The sequence below is a fragment of the Furipterus horrens genome, unplaced genomic scaffold (genome assembly GCF_987537825.1).
Source record: "Furipterus horrens unplaced genomic scaffold, mFurHor1.1.pri manual_scaffold_7, whole genome shotgun sequence".
Classification (NCBI taxonomy): Eukaryota; Metazoa; Chordata; class Mammalia; order Chiroptera; family Furipteridae; genus Furipterus; species Furipterus horrens.
Window position 1 is genome coordinate 24338831 of NW_028327177.1, and position 24083 is coordinate 24362913.

The following is a 24083-nucleotide window of genomic DNA, read 5'->3' on the forward strand; positions in this document are numbered from 1 at the left end:
TCAAAACTATGAACATTAAAATGAAAACTATATCACAACAGCAGAAGCTAAGGAATTGAAACAAAGGCAAACTAAGTAGGCAATGAGAGTGGGAAAAGAATTATAGGTATGGGGAACATATTGGGGGAGGTCAGCAGGGAGGGGGAAGTGGGGAAAGGGAGGGAGATGGTAGAAGAATTAAGAAGCATAGTAGGAGGGAGTGGAGTAGACAGGAAGATGTTGAGAAGAACTATATGCACAACCAATGGGCATGGACTAAGGTGGGAGACAACTGAAGGGAGGGGGGTCACTGGGTGGAGGGAAACAAAGGGAAAAGAAATTGGGACAACTGTAACAGCATAATCAATAAAGCATATTTAAAATATATATATGATGTCACGAGATACTTAGTAAATAGAAAAAGTGGAAAAATCAATTATCAAAGGAATAAATACAATTGGAAAAAAATTGTAATCATCTCCAAGCCAGAGACCGTGGGAAATATAGTTTAATACCATTTTATTGAGGCTTAATTCACAAACCATAAAATGTAGAAATTATTTTTTGCAGTAAATTAATATTATTTATTGTAATTTATTATAATAGTAAGTTAATATATTGTTCACCCTTAGTGAAAAAAATGAGGGCTAAAAAGATAGTAGTACACTGATAGTATGTTAATTGACACAACTTTAACAAAAATTCCCAAACAAAAATTCTTAGCAATCACTGATGCAACTGTAGCATGTTTTACATAAAATAGAACATATTTTACTCAAGTTAAAAATAGTAATACACTTGAAATTTGTTAGGCTAATTCTCTTTCAAGAAGAGAAACACTTTTCCAATATTAAGAGTATAGTGTGATATATATGTTTTTTCCAAAATTTACTTTTTAGAAATAGTTACATATGTAAATTTTAAATCATCAGATAATACATAATCATAAATTAGAAAATATTTTAAACTATAATACCATAATTTCAAAATGTAGCTGTGCTTGATACTTAACAATAATGAAAAAATTTTTCAAAATAGCTTATTCAAATAGTTGACATATTTGGGTATGCTGGTGATGTCAAAAAGATTTTATTCTTTTTCACATTGTTAGCACAGTATATAAAGAAGTTTCAATTACTATAGAATAACTCAAAATTATAGTGAAATGCTTATTATTTAGCAGTTTAAAATTGGAAATGTATAAGTATTCACTTTTCTAAAATATTTTCATAAGAATATTCAGTTTAACAATTGGTAGCAGTATTCCAGCAACTGGACTACTCAGAAGTTTAAATTACCATAAGGTTGCTTTTGGAGGGATGAGGAGGCAAGTTATTTCTTTCTCATCTTATTTATCTATCTGCTGGTAAATAATAATGAATTACTTTCTTTTTATTACTATAAAACAATTTTGAAATTCTTACCTGATACTACACCAATTCCATCATCACAGTCATAGTCAGAGACTTCACTATCACTTATTCTCTTTGACCCTATAAAGCAAACAGCAATAATTAAAACTGCTGATTATTAATGAAAAAAATAAATATGCTCACCAAGCTGAAAAACAAATGAAAGGATTTTGAATGGAACTTAAGAATAAGAAATGTAGAGAGAAGGAAAGTCACTATGAGATCACAAACATATTTTTATAAATATCTCATGATGTAGGTATATTATTCTTGAAATATATAAGATAAATCTCCTAAGTGGCATAAAGCTTGAAATGATAGTAAATATCAAATAATATATGTAAGTGATTTGATGCTGATTGATAAAACCTATTGGACAAAAGCTAAGTCAAAATAGCTAAGTCTAGTCAGTTTAAAATGCTTTCAGACCAAGGCACTTAAGTCTTGGTAAATTTCAAAACTTAAACAACATGTTACTTCAAAATTAATGTATTTTTCTAATATGCATGTCTAATAAGCTATGTATACCCAATTAGTTATTTTTCACACTCAAAAGGAGGAAGCATAATTTAAGATATCTCAAACATCACTTTTTAATTATCAGTTTAGCTATTTTCTATTGCTTTGAGAAGAAAATTAGAAATAAGCCATCCAACACTGATAAACATATATGCACCCAACATAGGAGCACCCAAATACATAAAGCAAATACTAGAAGGCCACAAGAAGGATATTAACAACAACACACTCATAGTAGGGGACTTCAACATTCCATTATCAACAATAGACAGATCATCGAAGCAAAGAAACACCAAGGATATACAGGCAATGAACAACACACTAAACCACATGCTGTCTTTTCACATTCTGATGAATTCAAGAAGCAAAGTTTAATGTCATTGAATGTACTGATCTCTTTAAAAAGAAGTATTTTCAGTGTCTTGTTTAAGAAATTTTTCCTAAGCTTATAAGCAGAGATATTCTCTTATATTTTCTAGAGTTTAAATTTTCCTTTTGCCATTTACATCCTCATCTCTCTTGAAGAGAATTATGTATGGTGTGAGAAATAATGCAACCTTGCTTTTTCCATACAGATAACACATCCCAGAATTGTTTATTTAATATTTCCACTGATCCTCAATGATCTGTGATGCCACCTGTCATAAGTAAATATATCCTATCTGATAGGCTGTTTGGTGCTCTATTTGTTTTTCTTGTATAAGCTCTCTATTCATAAACCAATAACTCACTATCTTTGTTATTATAATATTATATAATGAAAAGCAATTCCATCATATACTGGATTTTACCCCTTTGCTCTTCCATAACAATTTTAGATTAAGTTGTCAAATTGTATAAAAACATCCTATTGAAATTTTGATTTGAACTGCTGTCAATCAATTCCTCAATTTAGAAGAATTTAGCATGTTGTATAGCACTGTATTATTAGGCATAAACATGGCATTCTCTCCATGTTTAAGTACCAGATATTGAGAGTTGTCAAACCTACTCCTTACTGCAATAACAACTGAAGTAAATGGAGATAAGGCCAGCCTTGTAAGAAAGAGCAATGGTGGCCATCATTAGCAGCCTATAAACTTAAACTATAAAAAATTAGTATATAATAAGTTAATTAGTAACTTTCATGTAGTAACCCATCATCCTACATCATGATTTAGAGAGAACTATACAGAGTAGATTACAGTGGCCAGAAAGATTAGACAGTCTAAAAGTAATACACATAAAATTCATGATAATGTAATTATTAAATTCTTACAACAAATAATGCTATAATGGCAATTGCAAATAAGCATGGGTGGGTGTTTATTATGTGAGGAAGCTAAAAAAATGAATGCTGTAAAATTAGTATTTAATTAATACCATCCAAGTGTAAAAGACTATATCTAATGAAAATAAAATTCTAATCATTTGCAAGAACATTTTTAAAAGGAGAGAAAATAATTCTTTGTGCTAATTCTCTATTTGCTTAACAGTGAAATGATGTCTAATTTTGTCCTCTATTCACAGAAGAGTGTGATACATCTACATAATAATTATTTGTTAGTAGCTGGGTATACTTCTCATGATTGATAAATGACATGACATCCATGCTTATAAATTTACACTTCTGAAATTTGGTTGATGCCAATCAGTTCTCCAATACTTGACATAAATGTTGCTACATCTGGAATATGCTGACTCCATGCAGATAAAATTAACCCATGAACACTATCCAGAGAAGCAAGCACCCATCTCATCTTCTAATACTAGATACACCAGGGAAAAAACTTGAGTTTTAGGAGCTATAAGCCAACAATTTTCAATTGGAAACATTCTGAGTTTCCATTAAGATTCTCTGGATTGATCTAATCCTATTTTATGGTTTGGGCTATGTATAGTTCAGAGTAAAATGCAACACCGATAATACTAGTAACAATAAAATCAGTTTATATCTCTGAGATTAACTCCTATAACCATCCTGTAAAGAAGGTATTATTTCCATTTTCTAAATGAGAAAATATAGATGACCCACCTCAAGCCACACAGCCTTTAAATGAGATAATCAAAATTTAAACTCGGGTTTGTCTGAGTAAAGTACATGGTCATGTTTTCAACCACTATGCTATAGTACTTACTGTCTTACATATTCATAAAATACCTGGCATAATGAAGGTGGAAATCATAATTTCAAGCATCTACACCTACATGACCAAATTCTACTATATTATTTATCTCTCACACATTTAAGATTCTAAGAGCTAAAATTTAAAAAATAATATTTCATTTGGAGCCATACTATAATAGTCAGTGAATATTAGAGGTATAACCTCATTTAGTGTATACGACCACTTAAACACTATGAAAACACTGAAATACGTGTTAATACCCATAATGGTATCTTCAAATTTTATTTTATATATAGCATTCAAGATAGTTCAATAAAGATACAATAAATTTTACTGAAAACTTACTTTGCAACCTCCGTGTTGGGCTCTCTCCATGAAGTTGTCGCCGCGGCAGATGTGGAGAAGGACGGGGAAGTGGAAATGAAGAGACATCATGGGTCTGAAGTTTGTACCAATGTGGCTCATCATCTAATAATGCTGTTTCTAATTCAATTAAAATCTACAAAGCAAAGAGACAAAAAATTGTTATATATCAATAATACAAAAATTCTCTTAAATGGTCTCATAGCTTTGAAAATAATAATAACAATAATACTGTTAGATCAAAAGCAAAGTCATCTTGCAAAATTTTTCATGTTTTCACAATAACTAAATAAAAGATAAATACTTATAATTTCTTAATGATTTAAAGGTTTTAACTATCCAAGATATTTATTTTGTAGACCCTTGACCAACCACCTATTAGAGGATGTTGAATTTGCTATTACAGAAATAGCTTCATTATTAAAAGTCTGTAATAATAACTAATATATGTATATCACTTTATAATTTAAAAAGCATTTTCGTTTTTTAATTTAGCCTTTGTAAAAACTATATGAGGAGAGAAAACCAAATTAGAAGTGCCTAATGTGCATTAAAAACCATGTTATACGTTATCTTAATTTTCAGAAAAAACTACTAGTTTGGCCTTGTTAGTCAACTTTTACAGATAAAATCAAGGCTAAAAAGGTTAAAAGAACTTATCTAAGTTCACATCAACAGATAAATGAAAGGGCTGTAATATGAATCAAATAAAACTCTGTGTTCAACATGTCATGCTGCTAAGTATTCAAAACAGGAAAAGTGGATTTTTAAAATGAACCATATTATAATATGGATTTTATAATATAAATATTTAATAAACTTAAAAAATAAATCAGTCCATAGAAATAAATGACACTTTATTTTCTTTTAAGGTCATGATCAAACAGGACATTGTTCATACTTTGGTACATGAGAACTGCTATATAATAATAAATCATTATTAGCTATGATGGGTAATGAAGCAAAACATTCATTCTTCCTATATTTTCCCTAGTCGTTTTCAAAATTATAGGGACTGCATTCCAAATGTTTACCCACACATACACATACACACTTATTTAATCCTCATATTAACCCTGAGTTGCATACTACTGTTGATTCCCACTTGAAGAGAAAATATATTTAATAACTTGCTCAAGGATACAGGTTAGAAAGCGAAAGTATCACAAATGCAGGCCCAGAGGGTTGTCCTTGATTCTGCTCCTTGTAATGGGTTTACTATTCTTTGATTCCTTAACTACTGATGTTTAGTTTTTAATATTTCTATGGCTTGTTGGTTTTCCCATGAAGTTACCATTTAATTAGGAAAACCAGTCATATTGAAAAGTGATAAAATCAGATAACTTAGTGTGTTAATAGTTGGAAAACTGCCTCTAATCTTGCCCCTCTCCACATTACACTAAAAATATTTTTCTCTGATACAAATGTAATGAAGCCATTCTCTTTTAAAAACCATCATTGGTTCCCACTATCCACAAGATAAAAACCAAACTTTTTACTGTTTAATCTTCAAGTCTCATTTTTTACCACTTTCTCTTCCAGTTTCAGTGCAGTTGCCCCTCAGCTCTAGTGTCTTATTTCTTCTACAGAAATTTCCCTCCCCTTGACTTTGCTAAATTCTACTTTCTCTGGAGCAAATATGTATTCCTACTGCATTACCTTCTAACAGCATCTGCATACTATGTTACAATTGCCTATTCACTGGTCTGTGTCCCCAGTGGATTATAAATTCCTTGAAGAAAGTAAGATGCTGTCTTCACCTTTGAAGCATCAGTCCCTAGCATATTATGGGTATACTGAATGAGCTAAAAGTTGTCCAGTTGGCTCAGTAAATTAATGACACACACATATTATAAGAGCAACTTACTAGTGAAATACAAACCTACCACTTACCATTCAACAATGAGACCTCTACAATAAGAATAAACAGGTAAAAATGATCACAGAGTATCTAGAACCATTGTTTTTAATGACATTAGTAAGTTATGTCTTAAAGCAGTAGCTAAATTAATTCCATTCAAGAAATTATGTTTACTTTTCAGATATTCAAAACATAAATTTTTACTGACAATCGTACAGGCAAATGTATTCAGGATGACAGGACTAGTTTAAGCTTTAACATAATTCCAGATACCTCTCCTAAGAATTCACTTTCTTCCTCTCGAACTCGAGCTTGATCCCAAAGGGTAATTTCCAACATTCGTTCCCGAAACTCTCTTCGGTGGACTGGAGAATAAATAAATGTCTGGTTCCATTTGGGTTCCAATGTTTTCTTTACAGTTTTAGTTCTTCTCTTGTTTTTATCACTATGAAAAAAAATTAGAATACGCTAACTTATGTAACTCTTTAAGTTTGCCATGAATTATTAATGTAAAATTTTTCAGGAAAGAGGTCAAGTAAAGTTTTGCCACAAATTTATCATACATTACAAATATAATCTTTAAGATTACTATTAAAATTATAAATTGCATAATTATATCATGTTACATGTATGACTTAATAATAGCCATATTTCAATAAATCTGAAAAGTTTCCATGATAGATCATTGGAATGTAATCTTTCTCAAAATCTAAATAAAAGCAGACTACAGAAATTAATTTCTAAATTTTTTTAACGTATTGCCCTACTGGAAATCTTCCAAATGCTTATTAACCTAAATCATTAAATATACCATTCACTTAAACTACAGAAGTCTTATTGTACCAAAAGACTTAGTAAATTGTGATGTTTACAACTTCATATTCATATAGTTAGCTAATGAGCAATTATAATTACATTTTATCAAGTAACTTTCTACATACAAGAATGCCTATTTGACATTTATTAATTCTTTTAAAACATTTTAAATTATTTCTATGTCAGTTGGCTACTGAATGTGAGCTGGAAATGGAAGCTGGACATCCTGATAGGTGGAATTTACATCTCAAAGGCTACTGTGCTTTTTTGTATATATCAAGTGATTGGTGAATGTTTTTGACTATGCACTTCATTATATACACATATATTTATTAATTACATATATATATTTCTATACTGTTGTACTAAATATTATATACATTTATAAATATATAAAATAGAAATTAAAATAATGAGATAAAATAAATAAACATTCTAATATTTCTCCTTGAACTCCAATGGATTGTCTTACATTTCCCCTGGGTACGTCGACTCTTTTTGGAGCTCACTACTCTAGATTATTAAGATCAATGGCAGAACAGTAATGAAGGAAATCATCTAAGAAGGAAAGGTTAGTTTACCTAGACAGTCTATTTGATGCAAGAGGTGGACAATGAACTCCAAGTCAAACTATATTAACTGCTACAAATTCTATCGGCATAACATAGTGCTAACAGTGCTGGGAAAGAAGAAGCAGGGAGAACTAAGAAGCGACTCAACATCTCTGAGAGCTAAGTAACTTCTCCTAAGTAAACATAGGGCTTAATGTTTAATGTAAATTTGACTTAATAAAAAGCAAATGTTTCCAGAGCATATGTATTTAATGGGGCAGAAAGTCACCTAAAAACAATGTATCTTTTAAGGCCTGGAAAGAAAAGCCATGTAGGAGATTTTATCTTTCTTAAATTTTATGGAAAAGAACTGGCACCGTAAGTAAAAATAATGGAAATAATAATAGAACTATGATTTGTGACTTTTCTCTAAGCCCGGTCCTTCTAAAATTTTAACTAATATTTGCAAAGCATCTACTTATATTCCATCCATTTTAAAAATGAATTATTAGACCCTATCCAGATACAAAGTTCCTTCCATTAAGCCAGAAAATAAGCATTTAGTGGGCCTTGCTATTTAATTCGAGAATGGTTTATACTTCCATCTGAAAGGGAATATAAGAATAAGCCTTGACTTCCTCTTTAAGGAATGGAAAAAGCTCTCAGAGAATGACTATTTTAGAAGAGATTTATATACTGGGTGGGATGGAGACTAGATATATTTGAAGTTCTTTTCAAACCCATCATATACGATTACAATTTAATAAGGCAAACTGAAATTTAAGCAAGAGTTATCAGTCTAGTCATGGATGTCCTCTTCCTTCCTTGCGATACAAAGTGTATCCCTGTCCAAAAGACAATGTAAGTTGTTAGATAACAACTATCTTCAAGCAAACTTTGTAAAATAAAATTATATAGCAAACAGTTTCTAGTAACTTTAGATATTCTGCCACCTTGACATATTTTCTATTACAACTTCCATTTTAGCTGTGTATCAAATAAAACTGAAGGTCTTTGATAATTGTCTTTCTTTACTTTCCTCTTTTTCTTCACTGAAATTGTTCTTCAGATAATACTTTGGCACACAACCAGGATGTCTTTAACTTAAACTAAGTAAATAAGGGTCCAAAAGTATATTAAACATATTTACAATCACATTGTACCCCAGCCACTTCCAACTTGAGAAAAAATGACCAGACCTGAAAACATCCAGCCCTGACAGCCAGGGATGCAGAATACCTGGGGAAAGGGCAGTTGGAGCCATTACTTCCTTCTTTTTGAATGATGCTATGAAATAATATCTTTTATTTTTTACGTGCCTGAAATTAAGAGTGATTAGATAATTTTTGACAAGTTATTTCTCCAATCCTAATTTCTCTATTTAAATCAAGGTAGAACAAATATTTATTTCGATTAGCAAGGACACAAAACAAATGATGCTTGAAGAAGCTGATTCTGGACCCTATGGTAAATTTCCTTGATGATATGGGGTAATGAAATAAAAAGTACATGCATTAATTTTACAGAATTTAAAGAAATAATATCTTAGTAAAAGAAAGTAGCAATTGTAGAGGAATGTGATGAGTAGCTTTTACTACTATTTCTAGTATTATATTTGCCTCTGTAGTTTGTGTTAAAAATACATTTGATTTAAAGGAGGATAATTTTAATAATTTTGATAAATAAAAACATACATTATTTAAGAAATAATCCATATAACCTAAAATAAATATGCAAGAAAAGTAATATAAACATTTATGTTTTAAAAATAATCTCAAAGTATTTATTTTTACTATTTTGATTCCTGAAAATCATATATATATTCAATTTCATAAGTGTATGACAGGTATGATAAAAATAAATAATATAGAGTCAAAACACCCACTGCTATTAACATTTCTCACTTATTTTCAAAAACATTTATTTTTGTCTCATATCCCTACCTTCTGTCTGGAAGAAAGTAAATTTTAACATAAGGATTCCTTGGCCTCCCATCTTCCCTGGAAGGGAGATCCTTTGCTCCCAAAATTGTAACTATTAGTTGGTGACCAACCTTGTCAAACCATAGTTTTATCTGAAATGCAAAAATATTCATTTATCAGTTCAAACATTTACTACCATAATTTTTATATTCCAATCATCATTCACCACATTCTCTTATACTGATACTAGCACAGAATATACATTTCACTTAATAAATTGCACTTAGTTAAAATAAAAGGATATGCTTTAATAACTTCAATGAATAGAGGAATTAATTCAAATATTTTGTTTGAATAATATATTACTTGGACTTTTGATATCTTAATGTGATTGCTTATTAACATGTTCATAATAATTATACTACCATAGCTAAGGGATTTCTATACAATGATTGCTGTGTTTATGCAAAAATCACTGTAATTCATTTTGGCCCCCTTACAGTAGTGAGCTCAAAATAAATGCTCAAAATGAACTGAGTAGATAGTAACTTGTTTAATATGGCATTCATAGAAAATTTATAAGCAAATGTTTTACATAATTCCACAGCAGAAGACATTTCAAGGATATAAGCAATGGGGGATTACTAGTAGCTTTAGTCAGTAAACTAATGTTTGTATTTAAAATTATAATAAAAGCATATTTTTAAATTTCTTGATTAGACATAAAGTCTCTTATGTTTGTGATACAAATGAATCACATCCTTAGAATAGTGAGGGTATATTTTATAATTTGAGATGAGAAAACGTGAATAATTTGCCTATGTTATAATTAGGAATTAGAACTTCACATCCAGCTGCTGGTACATTTGATTTAACAATTGTCACCGCTTCTGCACGTACCTCACACACCCACACCTAGCTAGCTGATTCTACTATAGCAGGACTATGATAACAGTGGCTCTGGCCCATAAGTTGGTTCAGAACTCATCTGACTACTATCTTGAAATTGAAATTAAATCAAAAATTTTAAATTTGGGAATAAAATTATATTTATAGAATATGTATTTTGTGGTTTATTTTTTTATGGTATATATATGTTAATGATTTAATTTTTCCTTTAATCTGGATATACAATGTTTGCAAATTACCAGAGGGAAAGAGGGTAGGGGGGGAAGAAGAAGGTATGGGAGACTTAACTTGGGGTGGTGAACACACAATACAATATACAGATGAAGTATTACAGAACTGTACACCTAAAAGCTATGTAATTATATTAACCAATGTTACCCCCATATAAATTCAATAAAAAAGAAAAAAAGTTTAAATATATATCTCATGTCAGCCCTTCCCTCTCTTCTCCAAAGCGGACAGGCAGGTCCAGGCCAGGATAACATGGCTTTGTTGAGTCCCTCCCTGACTTTGTGTCTTAGAGAATCAGAAGCTGATCAAGAGAAGAGGAAGACTGATGGTCCAGAAGAGTATAGAAAATTATTTAGATGTTTTTCTATTTTTGTGTGTGTGTATGTCAAATAAAATCAGCCCCCTTATAGAACAACAGAAAGAAATATTTAAATTTTTAAAATTGAAATCACAACTCTTTTTGTTATGCCCTTACGTTTAATGCAGGTATTATCGTGCCACTGTGTAACAATAAGTTTTCCCAATAGGCTGCTCCATTCAAACAGACTAGAAAAGTCTGTGGTTCACAAACCTCCTGCATCAGTATGAAGACTCTAAAAATTCTTGCGGCCCACCTATCATCTACTGAATCAGGATAGGGTCCAGGAATTATCATTTTAACAAAGTCCTCCAGGTGATTCTTAGGGTCATTGTAGTTTGAGAATCATGGTCTTAGATTAGGGGATCAGCTTAAAAAAAAAAAAAAAGCCTCTTACATTTGAATGGAGATAAAAGGACAATGATTTGCTTGCTTGACAATATTAGAACATAGCTACATATGAGGGTAAGTGGAAAAAAAGGGACTATTCTGTCAAAAGACAAATGGGGAAAACAAAAACAAAGGGTAAGAAAAACAAGAGTATCTTCTATATGAGATGAAACAGAGATGTTTTCATCCATCATGGGTCCTCTAAAAGGTGTGATCAAAAACAGATTAATTTCTGACATTCTCTATTGTCTATAAATACAAAAAAGGTTATGGTTTTATTTTTCTGATATTAAAAATCTAATATTAGACATCTTGAAGAGAAAAAATTTCTAAAAGGCTAAAATTTTTTTCCAGTAAACTTTATAGTTAAGAAACAAAGAAATAATAATGATGATTATTACACTAAGCTCATAATTAATAAAGAAAATTATTGATTTCTGTGAGGTTTTTTTAAGGGATTAAGACTAAGCACTTGTAGTTCTCTCTACAGGCAATATGTTTAATCCTTTGAAATAATTACAGCAAAATATCTGAGAGATATATATGATAAGGAATATTGTTTCTAGATATTCTTATGCCATGGAAAATCAAAACTATAACTTAATAATAATATTCATTTCTTATAAAAACAGATATTAGGCATATGGCTCCCATATTTTCATAATACTTAATAGTTTGTTAAATTATACTTTACAAATATATAAATGTGAAAATATATAGATATAAAACAGGCACATTTTTACTTCAAATTTTTATCTAAGTTATACTTTTTTATAAATCGTCTTAAACTAGGCATTTGATCAACAGCTCCAATTTTCATTTTATATCACAGACTCACATTGAAGTTTTTAATAGATATCCAGTTCACATTATCAAAACATAACCATTTTATTAGATTATTTTATCACAGTTCAAAATTCTTTATCTATGCTTTTTAAATGAATGGTTAACATATCTGTTGATTCCCTAAAACATAATAAATGCATTTCATAATTCTAGATATAACATACTTCTTTATAGTTACCTCATTTTCATTCATAAAAATCTTGGAATCATTTTAATTGTTTAAACATAACTATCACTCCAGCTTTACCATGTAACCATTTTTAAATTCCCTAAGCAGAACCTGAGCAGCACAATATTTTACACCATATAATATTAATTAGGACAACTTTAATTTTTAAATTTTAACTAAATTAGCATTATTCAAAACCAATAACAAACAAACAAAAAACATGCAGCAAAGCAAGGAAAGCATACTACTACTTTTTTAAACAAACTATATTGACATTACCATATAATATAATGGTTTCCTAATGAAAAGAGGAAAACAACTTGTACCCAATTATTACATTAAAATGAAATGAAATTACAATTGCAAAATGTAAACAAATAAACCCAACACATTTTAGTTAGATTGTGATTTTGTTCTTTCAATGTAATATACTTTCCAAATGTTGAACCTTATATATAATATGCATAAAACCCATATTTTTAGATAGGGTACAAATTTATTTTCCAATCTCCTCAAGGAGATATTGCTTGGAAAATGCAAAAGAATGGAGATGTTAAGTGATATAATGAATGATTTAAAGAGACAGCAACTGTGTGTAATAAAGGCAAATATCAACAGTATAAAATTAGCTATTTCTTTCAGTGTTACACATATAAGTAGAATCTACGTTAAATGCAACTATGAGTTTTAGTATTCAGTTCACCATATAAAATCACTAACAAAAATTGTCTCTTTAAATTGCTATTTTATTTTAATCCCCATGCAGAATTTTACCAGCTGGCTCATAAAATGATTTCAAACTCAATAATATGGTTTGGAGTAACATACCAAAAAAAAGTTAACCCACTATGCATTTTCCAAAAGCATACAAATAACGGTTAAAACACAACTTTAGTTTCTATCAGGCAGACAAGGCCTTTACCTGAACCCTAGGAACAAAAGGCGTTGTTCTTCTACTAAGGCTTTGGCTCTGGTAAGCAAAATTAAAGAAAAAAGCAATAAAACAAAACCAAAAGGACAACACACTGAAACTAAAAACCAAAGTAAAAACAAACACATACAACTACCCCTTAAATATAACTTTTCCATGACACAAATTAAGTACATCAATGTAATGAATAAATTAATTTTGTCAAAATGCTAAAATATATAAAATCTTAGAATTTCTAAATCAGGTTTTAAATATAATCAGCATAACAGGAATTAAAACTGGGTGCAAAATAACATATTCAGCTCATAAATTCTTAAAGTATGAGTGTAAATGAAACCCAATAGCCAAGACATTTTAGGTTTCCCCTTTAAACACAGTACAAAGAAAAAAATCCCAGTACAAAATGAAGTCAGATAAAAATGCATTATAGAATTATTAATGAAAAGACATCTGTAGAAGTAGTTGTGTGACTTCTTAAAAGAATAAAGATAAAAGTATGCTGGAATGCACAGGATTAATTAGGGGTGATTCGTACTTTAAGAATTTATACCAGGTTCTAGTATTTAAACAGCCATTTTCAGACATTTATTGTGTACTACTCAAGATAACACTATCTCATTTATTTTTACTTATACAGTTCTTTATCTTTTTCTAAGCCTTTACTGACAGTTTATTGCAAATTTATTGCTTCCAACAATACGAGGTGCCAGTTGGTATTATTTCTAATCTGCGGAGGAAAAAACAAACAGAATAGCAACAAAAAAATGACTAGACACTCAGTCAAAAGGTAAGACTGTGGAAGAAAGGGGGGCCACATATTAACCTGACAAGCTCAGGGGAGGCTTGTGCGGCAACCTTACAAACTCAGGGAGCTACAGCAACTACAGAGGATGATCTAAAATTTAAAATTATTAGCTAAAAGCAGTTCATGGCAGGTAGTCATGTCTTAGGCCAGTATTTTCCCCTAGCAAAGGTCAATTTTGACCTGTTATCTTTTGCATCTGTGATAACACACCTTTGTAATGTCAAGGTAACTTCCCTACTTCCCAAAGCCCTTGGGCACAAGATGAGACCACAAACCCTCTCATTGTTATTGTTACCATGTTAATTGTTGACGGTTAGCTATCCTTTACCCACCCAAGTAAAAGAAGAGTGTGTCTATCATTTTACCTTTTATCCAATCCCAGAGGTTTCCCCCTTCGCTTTCTCCTGCCCCAGCTAATCTAACACCAATGGACTGCATGTAACCCCCTTATAGCTCCTCCTTTAATTCTAATGTATAAAATAACACTAAACTGCCAGTCTCTGGCGCATTTCTCAGTTCATTCAGATATTGCTTCCCTGCAATTGTCATCAATTTGGCAAACTCACCAAAAATTCTCTACAAGTTTGAGTGTTTCCTACATTGACAACATAAAGGTAGAAAGGTAGAAAAGAGAGCCCACCTCTGATTAAATCATCCTTTTTTGTATTCTTTGAGTAAAATCAAATCTCATTTTCTTTTGACTTATTTTGTTTTTATTTGAAACCATTTCCAACAAAGATACCAAAATAATCAGAATTTTGTGCCTTTATTATCAGGAACAAAATCAAGATGCTAATTTCTGGGCTTGGAAATGCATTTCAAGACATTTAATTTTGCTTCTTTCACCAAAATTACATTCCATTCCTTACAATCCCTATGGAGGTCTATCTTGTCGAATTCAAAGAGTTGTACATATTGTACTTAATGGCTTCAGACAGCTATATGGAAACAGTTACCAGGTACTAGGAGGACTGTTGCCCTCTTTAACTATCATCAACCTTATACTTTGTAAGACATAAATCTAAGACCTAAAGGAAAACAGACCTTTAAAAAAAACAAAAAACCAATCATTCAATCATTACTCACCATTCTCTCTCTAAAAACTAACAAAATCCCAAATCTAAGATGTCTTCCTTGTGTTCAGAAACATATCCAAAGGAAGAAAGAAATGTTTAGATATGAAGTGTGTTACTGACATCTGTCTACATAACTCTAGGACAGTGGTTCTCAACCTTCCTAATGCCATGACCCTTTAATATAGTTCCTCATGTTGTGATGACCCCCAACCATAAAATTATTTTCGTTGCTACTTCATAACTGTAATTTTGCTACTGTTATGAATCGTAATGTAAATATCTGATATGCAGGATGTATTTTCATCGTTACAAATTGAACATAATTAAAGCATAGTGATTAATCACAAAAACAATATGCAATTATATATGTGTTTTCCGATGGTCTTAGGCAACCCCTGTGAAAGGGTCGTTCGACCCCCAAAGGGGTCGCGACCCGAAGGTTGAGAACTGCTGCTCTAGGAGGATAATTCTCTAGCAAATGGGGAAGGGATGTATGAAATTCATACAGATTAAATAGGCATGCTGAAGGAAGGAACTAACAAGGTATTCTATTTAGAAATAGATTTTAAGCCCTGGCTGCTGTGGCTCAGTGGATTGAGCGTTGGCCTGTAAGCCAAGTGTCGCTGGTTCGATTCCCAGTCAGGGCACATTACCAGGTTGCATGTCAGGTCCCCAGTTGGGGGCATGAGTGAGAGGCAACCACACAGTGATGTTTCTCTTCCTCTCTTTCCCTTTCCCCTCTCTCTAAAAAATAAAATAAATTAAAAAAAAAAAAAGAAATAGATTTTATTTTCCTTGCCCTCTCATCTGTTTTACCTGTTTTAGACCAAAAATATCAAGATAATGGAAGTAAACATTATTTTCATTTATAAATTAAAAGATAACTTTAAAAGGAATAGTATTTTAAAATAAATTAATCTTTTAAGGCAAAGATATTCAACCTTCTAAAATTATCTCAAATGAGCAAAACTCAGCTTTCTGAAATCAACTGTCTAAAATCCATGGCAATTTAAACCTAATTTTCACACATAAGTTTATACATTAAAATTGGCTATAAAAACATTTTTGTTTTATTATTTTTTTAAACTGAGGTGAAATTCAAATAACATATGAATGATTTAAAGGGTACAATTCAGAGGCATTTAGAGTGCATTCACAATACTGTGCAACCATCACCTCTCACTGGTTTCAAAACCTTTTCATTGCCCCATAAGAATATCATGTACCTGTTAAGTAATCATTCCCTGTGCCCCCCATCCTCCCAGCTCCTGGCAACCTCTAAGCTGCTTTCTGTCTATATGGGTTCTGGACATTTCACACTGGAATGGTGAAGTATTATGTATTTTTCATTGCAACTTGTAATTAAAAATACTTCATTTATTTTAAACATGAAATACCTGGTATCCATAACAATTCAACCTCATCCAAATAAAGAATTTGATTTTGTACACCACAATTTATTTTACGATTTTTAACGCCATTTTCTACTATATACTACTAACTTTAGGACATTCCTTTTAAGCAATACTTCTGAAATAACAAGGTTATGACAATAAAGTATGAAAGATAAATACTCAAAGAAAAATCTTTAATTTATAGAAAGTTTTTAAAGTCTACAGAGTTTCTAAGGAGATATTAAAGCTTGTATACCTGTTCTTCAGTTAATTATTTTATTTAAATGGGCATATAAAATGGGTATGTAAGACATAGACAAATTCATCATTAAAAATTGAGTCAAAAATACTAAAGCAAGGTTAGAGAAACTTGCAACTGTAAATAAAGCACAGACCCTAAAGTAAAGTGGCATTGTCAAAAAGAATCAGTGCATTCCCACAGGAAAAATAATTCTGAGCCATTTCTCACTTTTAAAAGTATTGAAGGCTATATTTTATCTTAATTCCTATCAAAGTAACTAGCCAAAAACTGAAAATTATTTTTTAAATATTGAGAGAATTATAAAAGTAATCCTCTGAAGAAGGAATGTGCTAAACTATGGAAGAACACAAATATTTTTAAAAATCAAAATATTGGGGTACGGACAGTGAAAACGCTAACAAACGGTCCGGACGCCTAAACATGAATTCATACTCGTTTTCTCACCAAGTACATTAATGGCACTTTCATAGTGATGCCCTAGAATAACCAAAAGCAGCAGCACAATTCAAGTGTAGAGAGGAAATATACTGCACAATTTTTTAAAAAATCATCAACAGCCTTGAGCCTGAAAGTTTAAACACCAATTTGCATTATAATTATACTATCTATTTGAGAAAATGTCAGTCCTTAAACTGACATATATCAGGGAGGTTAGCTCACATACTATACAAATTTTCTTTGTTCTCAGCATTAGCGTGCTATGATTTTGTTAAGTTGTGGGCCCAGGTAAAATCTCACCAACAGCAAAAATGCCCAAGAAAAGAAAAGAATATATAAATTGTAATGTTGCCTTGTGACTTTCTAGGGGTGTTCCCAACGGGTGACATAGGCGGACACACATTTTCCCAACCTCTGCATCATTACAGCAAACCAAAATTGTCTCCAGTTGGCAGAAATAAGATTAAATATTAAGGGAAATACTATAGCCAAAGGGTATCTTGCTTATGTTTTCCTGCATGCAAAGAATAAATATAAAATTAAGTTTCATGAAGATAAAATTCATGTTTATCTTTTTCCCTGTTGTATTCCTAGCTACTAGTATTATGGATGAACTGGGGTCAGACCTTAACATATATTTCTTAAATAGATAATTAGAGTTTAATTTGGTCAAAATATTTTGGAGGAAATTTCGGGCAACAGATTTCACAAACCTTAAAAATTTTCTTTTCCTTTCATATTCTAATTTTACTTCTGGAAAGTTATCCTAACAAAAGAATCCTGTCCTAACAAAATATACAAATTTTATATTAAAGGATTTGCATAGCATCGTTATTTATAATAACATAAATTAGAAAAACAGCAAGATATCCTATTATAACAAATTAAATTAAAATGGAGTATTAAAAAGCTATTAAAATCATTCAAAGTGGAATTTTCTCAAAACTTTAAAGGAAAAAGTATACAATATAGCAGTAAATGAAAAACAGGTTTCCAAATAGCACACACAGATTTACTGCAGTTTTGTTTTTAAAATTATATGTTTGTAAATGTTTATATTTTAGTCACAGGATTATAGGTGATTTTTATTTATTTATCTGTACTTTCTAGATATACCACAATGAATATTATTATACTTGTAAATATTTTACATTTGTAAAATGAGAGATGATAAAAAATAAGAAAATGATAATTGTAATTTAAAATTACAATTACATGGATTTTTAAACCATCATCATTTATAAATTAAATAATATAATTTTATATAATTTCCTGTATTTTTAAGTAAACTTTTATGTTTGTATTTCCCCAAATATTTTAACAGCATTTCTGTTTTACCATATTGATTTGGAATCATGAGGAAAAATTGTAGAATCTGAAATCTGTCTAAATGCCTGCACTATGCTCCTCACCCTTCACCCTAGTCCAGTCTGTAACAGGGCCTGAGGGTTTTAAATGAGGTAACAAAGTGGTACTCAGCATGGAAGCATAACTTCCACTCCTTCCTCCTTCACCAACTGAAGCCAACTACACACACACACATTTATTTATATACTGGCATCCTCCCAGCATCCAGAACATTACTTAAAAAAAAGAAAAAAAAGATGAATTATTTAAATAGAGCCATTAAAAAAGAAATACAACTAACATTTATTATTGCTTCCTAAAATGGTGGACAAAAAAAGACATATACATTTGTAACCATAAATGACAACGTCTGTACTGTCGATATATGTAAGAGAATAAGTAGAAAGATGCTACTTATTGTGGAAAAATGAAAAAGACCATTGTTCTCAAATGAAAAGCTCACTCTGTTTATGAAAGAGAAAGGAAAATAGTAAAGAGAAGAAATTCATTTTAGTAAGACATTTACAATCTCCTAACAGTATCTCAATTTTCTTTCTTGCATAACTTTTGTAACTGTCACCTTTCTTATCAAAATAGCCCCAAAACAGATATGTCTAATGACTTCTGCAACAAATATTAATGTTAACTTTGTTTATAAACCCTACATCTTCTTTAAATTAATGAAAACTCAGTATAAATCAAATACTTCCCCCAAAATAAAAGGAGATATTTTATAGCTTATTTAATAAAGATTTTTCTATTGCTCTTAAAATATCAGCCCAAAAATAATTTAGTTTTTAATTATAATTTTTATCCTAAATTCAGTGTCTGAATTTTGAGAATCCAAACAGTTTTTAGTAACCATAAGGTTTCAAATTTAATAATTTATTGGCATTATTGTCCATGTTAACTAGTATGTTTCCAAAATATGACTGGATAAATTTTAATATTTTTAAATTGCTTAAAAGGCAAAGTAAACTGAAGAAGTTAACAAACAGTGAGGGCTTCTAATATGAAAATAAAATGCATACAGTATTCCCTCACTTAACACGGGTATTATGTTCTAGACCCTCCCCCCCTGCTAAGTAGGAACCTTACATTTATTCTACATTCTTAAACCTATGTAACTTTAACAAAATACGTACATAGTACCGCAAAACCCCGAGATATAGCGAAAAATCTGCAATAACTAATTAAATATAATATTTTTTAAAATCCCGCGATACAGTGAGGCCGCTATAAGTGAACCACGATAAAGAAGAACTGCTGTAATTGAACTTCTAATATTTTATTCAAATTAGAGATTTTTCATATGAAATCATCTGCTATACTCATTAGTCAATTATATATTTACCCATGTACTTAGTTTTGTCTGTTGACAAAAACATCTCAAGTATTATTGCATTCCAGAGCAACATTCATACCTTACCCAAAATTTCCTTAAGGTTAAAAAGCAGGGGAAAATACATAAATATTTACTTTTATTTCAAAAATACGATCTTTGTATAGTGCAGAATTTTTATTTTCCTTAAAAGTTTATAGCATATCATAGCCATTTTAAGGTACTGAGCAAAAGCCATAACCTTGAATTTTAAAATATTACTAAAGTAAAAAAAATTGTAGCTATCTTCATGAATTCTAATGCTCATTAAAGTCCAGAAAACCTAATGCTAATAAAGAAAGCACTATGGTAAATAATTAAAATTGAAATTCATTCTTTGGGGTTCGATCCCTCCCCTCTCCCCCTACATACAGTCTAATTGAATTTCAAATAATGAAATTACTAAGAATGAGAAAGTTGATGGTTAAAAACACAATTATATTTTTAGGAGAACTTGGTTTACAAAAAAAAAAAAAACAAAAAACTAGCAACATATAATAAAAATACTACTTGATATTCCAGAAAGAGAAATTAATTTAGTGATTACATACTGAAAGTTGTCCAGATAAGAACTGTGGAACATCTCTCAACATGCCAGGACTCATGGGAGAGGTAACGGAAATAGAAGGACGATCCATTTTTTGAGATTCGAATGAACTTGAACCTGAAATGGTAATTATAATAAAGAATAATAACAATGGTTCTTCATTAGTATCTTAATAATTTTCACCACATAACTCTTAAATTTTTTAAATGTCCACAGAATGTCATTATATAGATAATTTTATTTGTCACAATGTTCAAATGCACTTAGAGGATTTTACTGAAGCGTAAGTGAAGCTTAGGGATTTTCTTAGGACCAAGGGTGAACCATTTTCTGTGCCAATAAGAGTAGAGATAAGACATCTACTTCAGGACTTAATATTACTTTGTTATTATGTACTAAAGTCATATCTTACAATAATGTTAAGAAAATTTTTAAATAAAAATTAGGTATAAAAAAAACAAAACCTAAATAAATAAGGCAATTTGAAGATGCTCTAAATATCCAATACTAAAAACATAGTAATATAATGTTAATTATAAAAATGTTTACAGGAAGTGATCATTTAACCATATCTGCAAGAATAAAATAATTAGATGGGCTGAAAGGAAGTGAAGGACTATGAAAAAATTCCAGAAAAAGCATAACCACAGTACTCAGAAGTGATACGTATGAATTTCTTTATATGGGGGGAAGGGACAAATTGGAAAGTGAACAAAAATGGGACTAATGGGAAACAGGGTTACATATTTTGGCACTAATAAAATATCCATGCTAAACTCTCATGACTGAGGTAAGAAAAACTGCATTTGAGGAAGGTGATTTTACCACTTATTTCAGGACTAGTGAAGGAACTAGTATAAATGACTCATGGACATGGACAATGGGGTGGGAATTAACTGTGGGAGAAGGGGTGGGCGGGGTGAGGGGGCAATGAAAGAAGAAGTGGGACAACTGTAATAGAAAAACAATAAATAAATCAAAAAGAAATTTTTAAGAGATAGTAATAGAAATGAATAAAGCAGCAGTTATGGGATTATGTTAAGAAATAAATTATAAAAAAATAAATAAATAAAGTGTAGGTTAAATAGAGAGACATGGAAAACAGGAAGAAGTGGAATTCAATAAATAATAACAGGAAAGGCTGCAAAAATAAAATAGAAAGATTTCAGGCAATATCATAAAATAAGAAAATAAAGATTCAAAAACTAATTAGATATGAGGTATAAAGGAAAGAGAGGGAATAATATTAGGACTTCAAGTCTTGTAGCTAGATATGAGGTCAGGAAAGTCCCCTATGTGTCTGTCTTGTTCTCTGCATAGGCCCATGCTGATATGATTACCTGGGAGAGAAAACACTGGAGAAGTCCTATGTTTAAAGGAATCAGTGGAAAAGTTAATTTGGAATACAGTGACTCTGTGATACCTCTGAGGCATCCAAGGAGAGATATAAAACAGGTAACTGAATATATGGATGGAAGCAAATATAGAGCAGACATTAGTGTTAGAAATTAAACTGTGAAGTGTCTCCCTAATTTGAAGCACATGCAGATAAAATTCACCTCTAGAGAGTGTAGTGTAAAGTGAAGGAGGAAACAGCGAGCCTTGGGATCAGAAATTACTATTACAGTGATACCGTTTATAATATTTAGAAGTTAAAAGAATCCTGACTTTATAGTAAAAAAATAAGCTCAGTTTTCTACAGGGAACAAGAAGACACTTAAGAGTGCATTCTTTAAACATCCAGGGATGAAAAGACAATTATAGATCACTTTTATATGTAAACTTAGGAGTCATATGACAATAAAACCATATGAAGAGAAGAATTTATTGAGGAACTAAAGATAGAGGGTTAAGAATTGGGCCTTGGAGAAACCTATTCTTCAGGATTTATATAATAAAGAATTAAATCTGATTTGAGAAAGGACTCATCTCCTCAGGAACAATTTTGGAATTGTTCCACACTGCTCACACAATATCCGAGTGATGTAACATAAGTGAATAAAATGTGTATGTTCATCACAGGATTGTTTTAAGAACTGTGATAACGTACAAACAATATCAAGCATAGTTTTAGGAACTCAATAAAATTGGAGCGATGATAATAATGATATCATTGTATAAAATCATTATCATTATATTAATATTTATTTGTTTTAATTTCCTGTGATGTTATTTTGGATAAAATGATTTAGTACTTAGACAAAGGTACTAAATCAAGTAAGTCATATGATCATATTTTAAAGTATAGAGCTATGACATTCCAAAGGGATTTCACCTATTGGGTAAAAAATTTTTTTTTAATTTTATACTTATAATTGAGCACTGGGGGAAAAATTGGGACAACTGTAATTGAACAACAATAAAATTTTTTTAATGAGGAAAATAAATAATTTTTAAAAGTGAAGCTTTTATACTTATAATTGTAATATAAAATTAAAAATAGATCTATTCTGATAAGATATTCTCAATTATTGTACATGTAGAGAATATGACCACTTCTCACCACTTCGATGCTACCAACATGGTCTAAGTCATCATCATTTTGCCACTAAAATAATAAAATAGTTCTCTCACTAGTCCCTCTGATTTCACCCTTAACTCCATTTAACATAATTTCAACAGAACAGGCAGATTTTAAAACATTAAGTCTCTCACCAAAACCATCCTATGTACTTCTTGATTTTTCTCAGAGTAAAAGCCAATGTCTTTACAGCGGCTTATAAAGTCTGCGATTTGGCTGCCCGTTACTCTTCTAGCCTACTTGCTACCATCCTTCCTTCCCTTGCTAACTCAGGTGCAGCCAATCTGGTCTTCTTCCTTTCTTTACATTTATCTTGGGCCTTTTTGCCTCAGAGGCATTGTATGCCTGCCTGGTCCCTGTACCTAGAACGCCTTGCCCTCAGACAGCCAGTCTTTCAAATCTTTGCCGAAATCCTTCCTCCCTATTGTGGTCTACTCTGAACAACTCTTTCAAGTTGCAACCCTTCTCTCTTCTTTCACAATATCCCTTATTCTGCTCTCAATCAATAAAGAAACTTAGTTCACTGGAAAAAATTCATTAGTTTAACATCTGAAATAACACTCAAACACAATAATAACTATTTATGTGTCTAGCATTACTTAAAATGAACTTATACAATATGTCTACTGTCTCACTATGACTCCAATGTTAAATCAGAAATATTATCTCATTTTCTAAAAATATAAATAAGAGTATATATAATTATTCACTAGATTGTCCCAAGCACTCCCCATTTACTGAACGTTAGGTTACACAGCAGTAAATTTTAAAATTAGGAGAGATTTTGGGGAGAGGATGGTGAAATTTGGGGAGTGATAGTATGTTCATTATTTTTTGTGATGATTTCACAAATATGTCAAAACGTATCTAATTGTACATTTTCAATATGTATAGTTTATAGTAATATAACCTAATAAAGCTATCTAAAACTACATAGTAGTTAAGAC

General features: G+C 30.8%; 1 protein-coding gene across 9 annotated transcripts in view; it reads right to left on the reverse strand.

Annotated features, from left to right (window-relative positions):
• The window catches only part of RIMS2 (regulating synaptic membrane exocytosis 2), a 426764-nt gene that overhangs the window by 176138 nt on the left and 226543 nt on the right, over positions 1-24083 (reverse strand). For 6 of the 9 annotated variants that reach the window (XM_090283463.1, XM_090283466.1, XM_090283464.1 and 3 more), the window contains 5 exons: positions 20620-20732; positions 9553-9683; positions 6516-6687; positions 4364-4517; positions 1404-1472 (listed from right to left, as the gene is read on the reverse strand). In XM_090283463.1, the coding sequence (XP_090139589.1) occupies positions 1404-1472; positions 4364-4517; positions 6516-6687; positions 9553-9683; positions 20620-20732 (639 nt within the window). Of the gene's footprint in view, positions 1-1403; positions 1473-4363; positions 4518-6515; positions 6688-9552; positions 9684-13356; positions 13405-20619; positions 20733-24083 lie in introns of all 9 variants that reach the window. The other 3 variants (XM_090283465.1, XM_090283467.1, XM_090283469.1) reach the window with 1 other exon arrangement.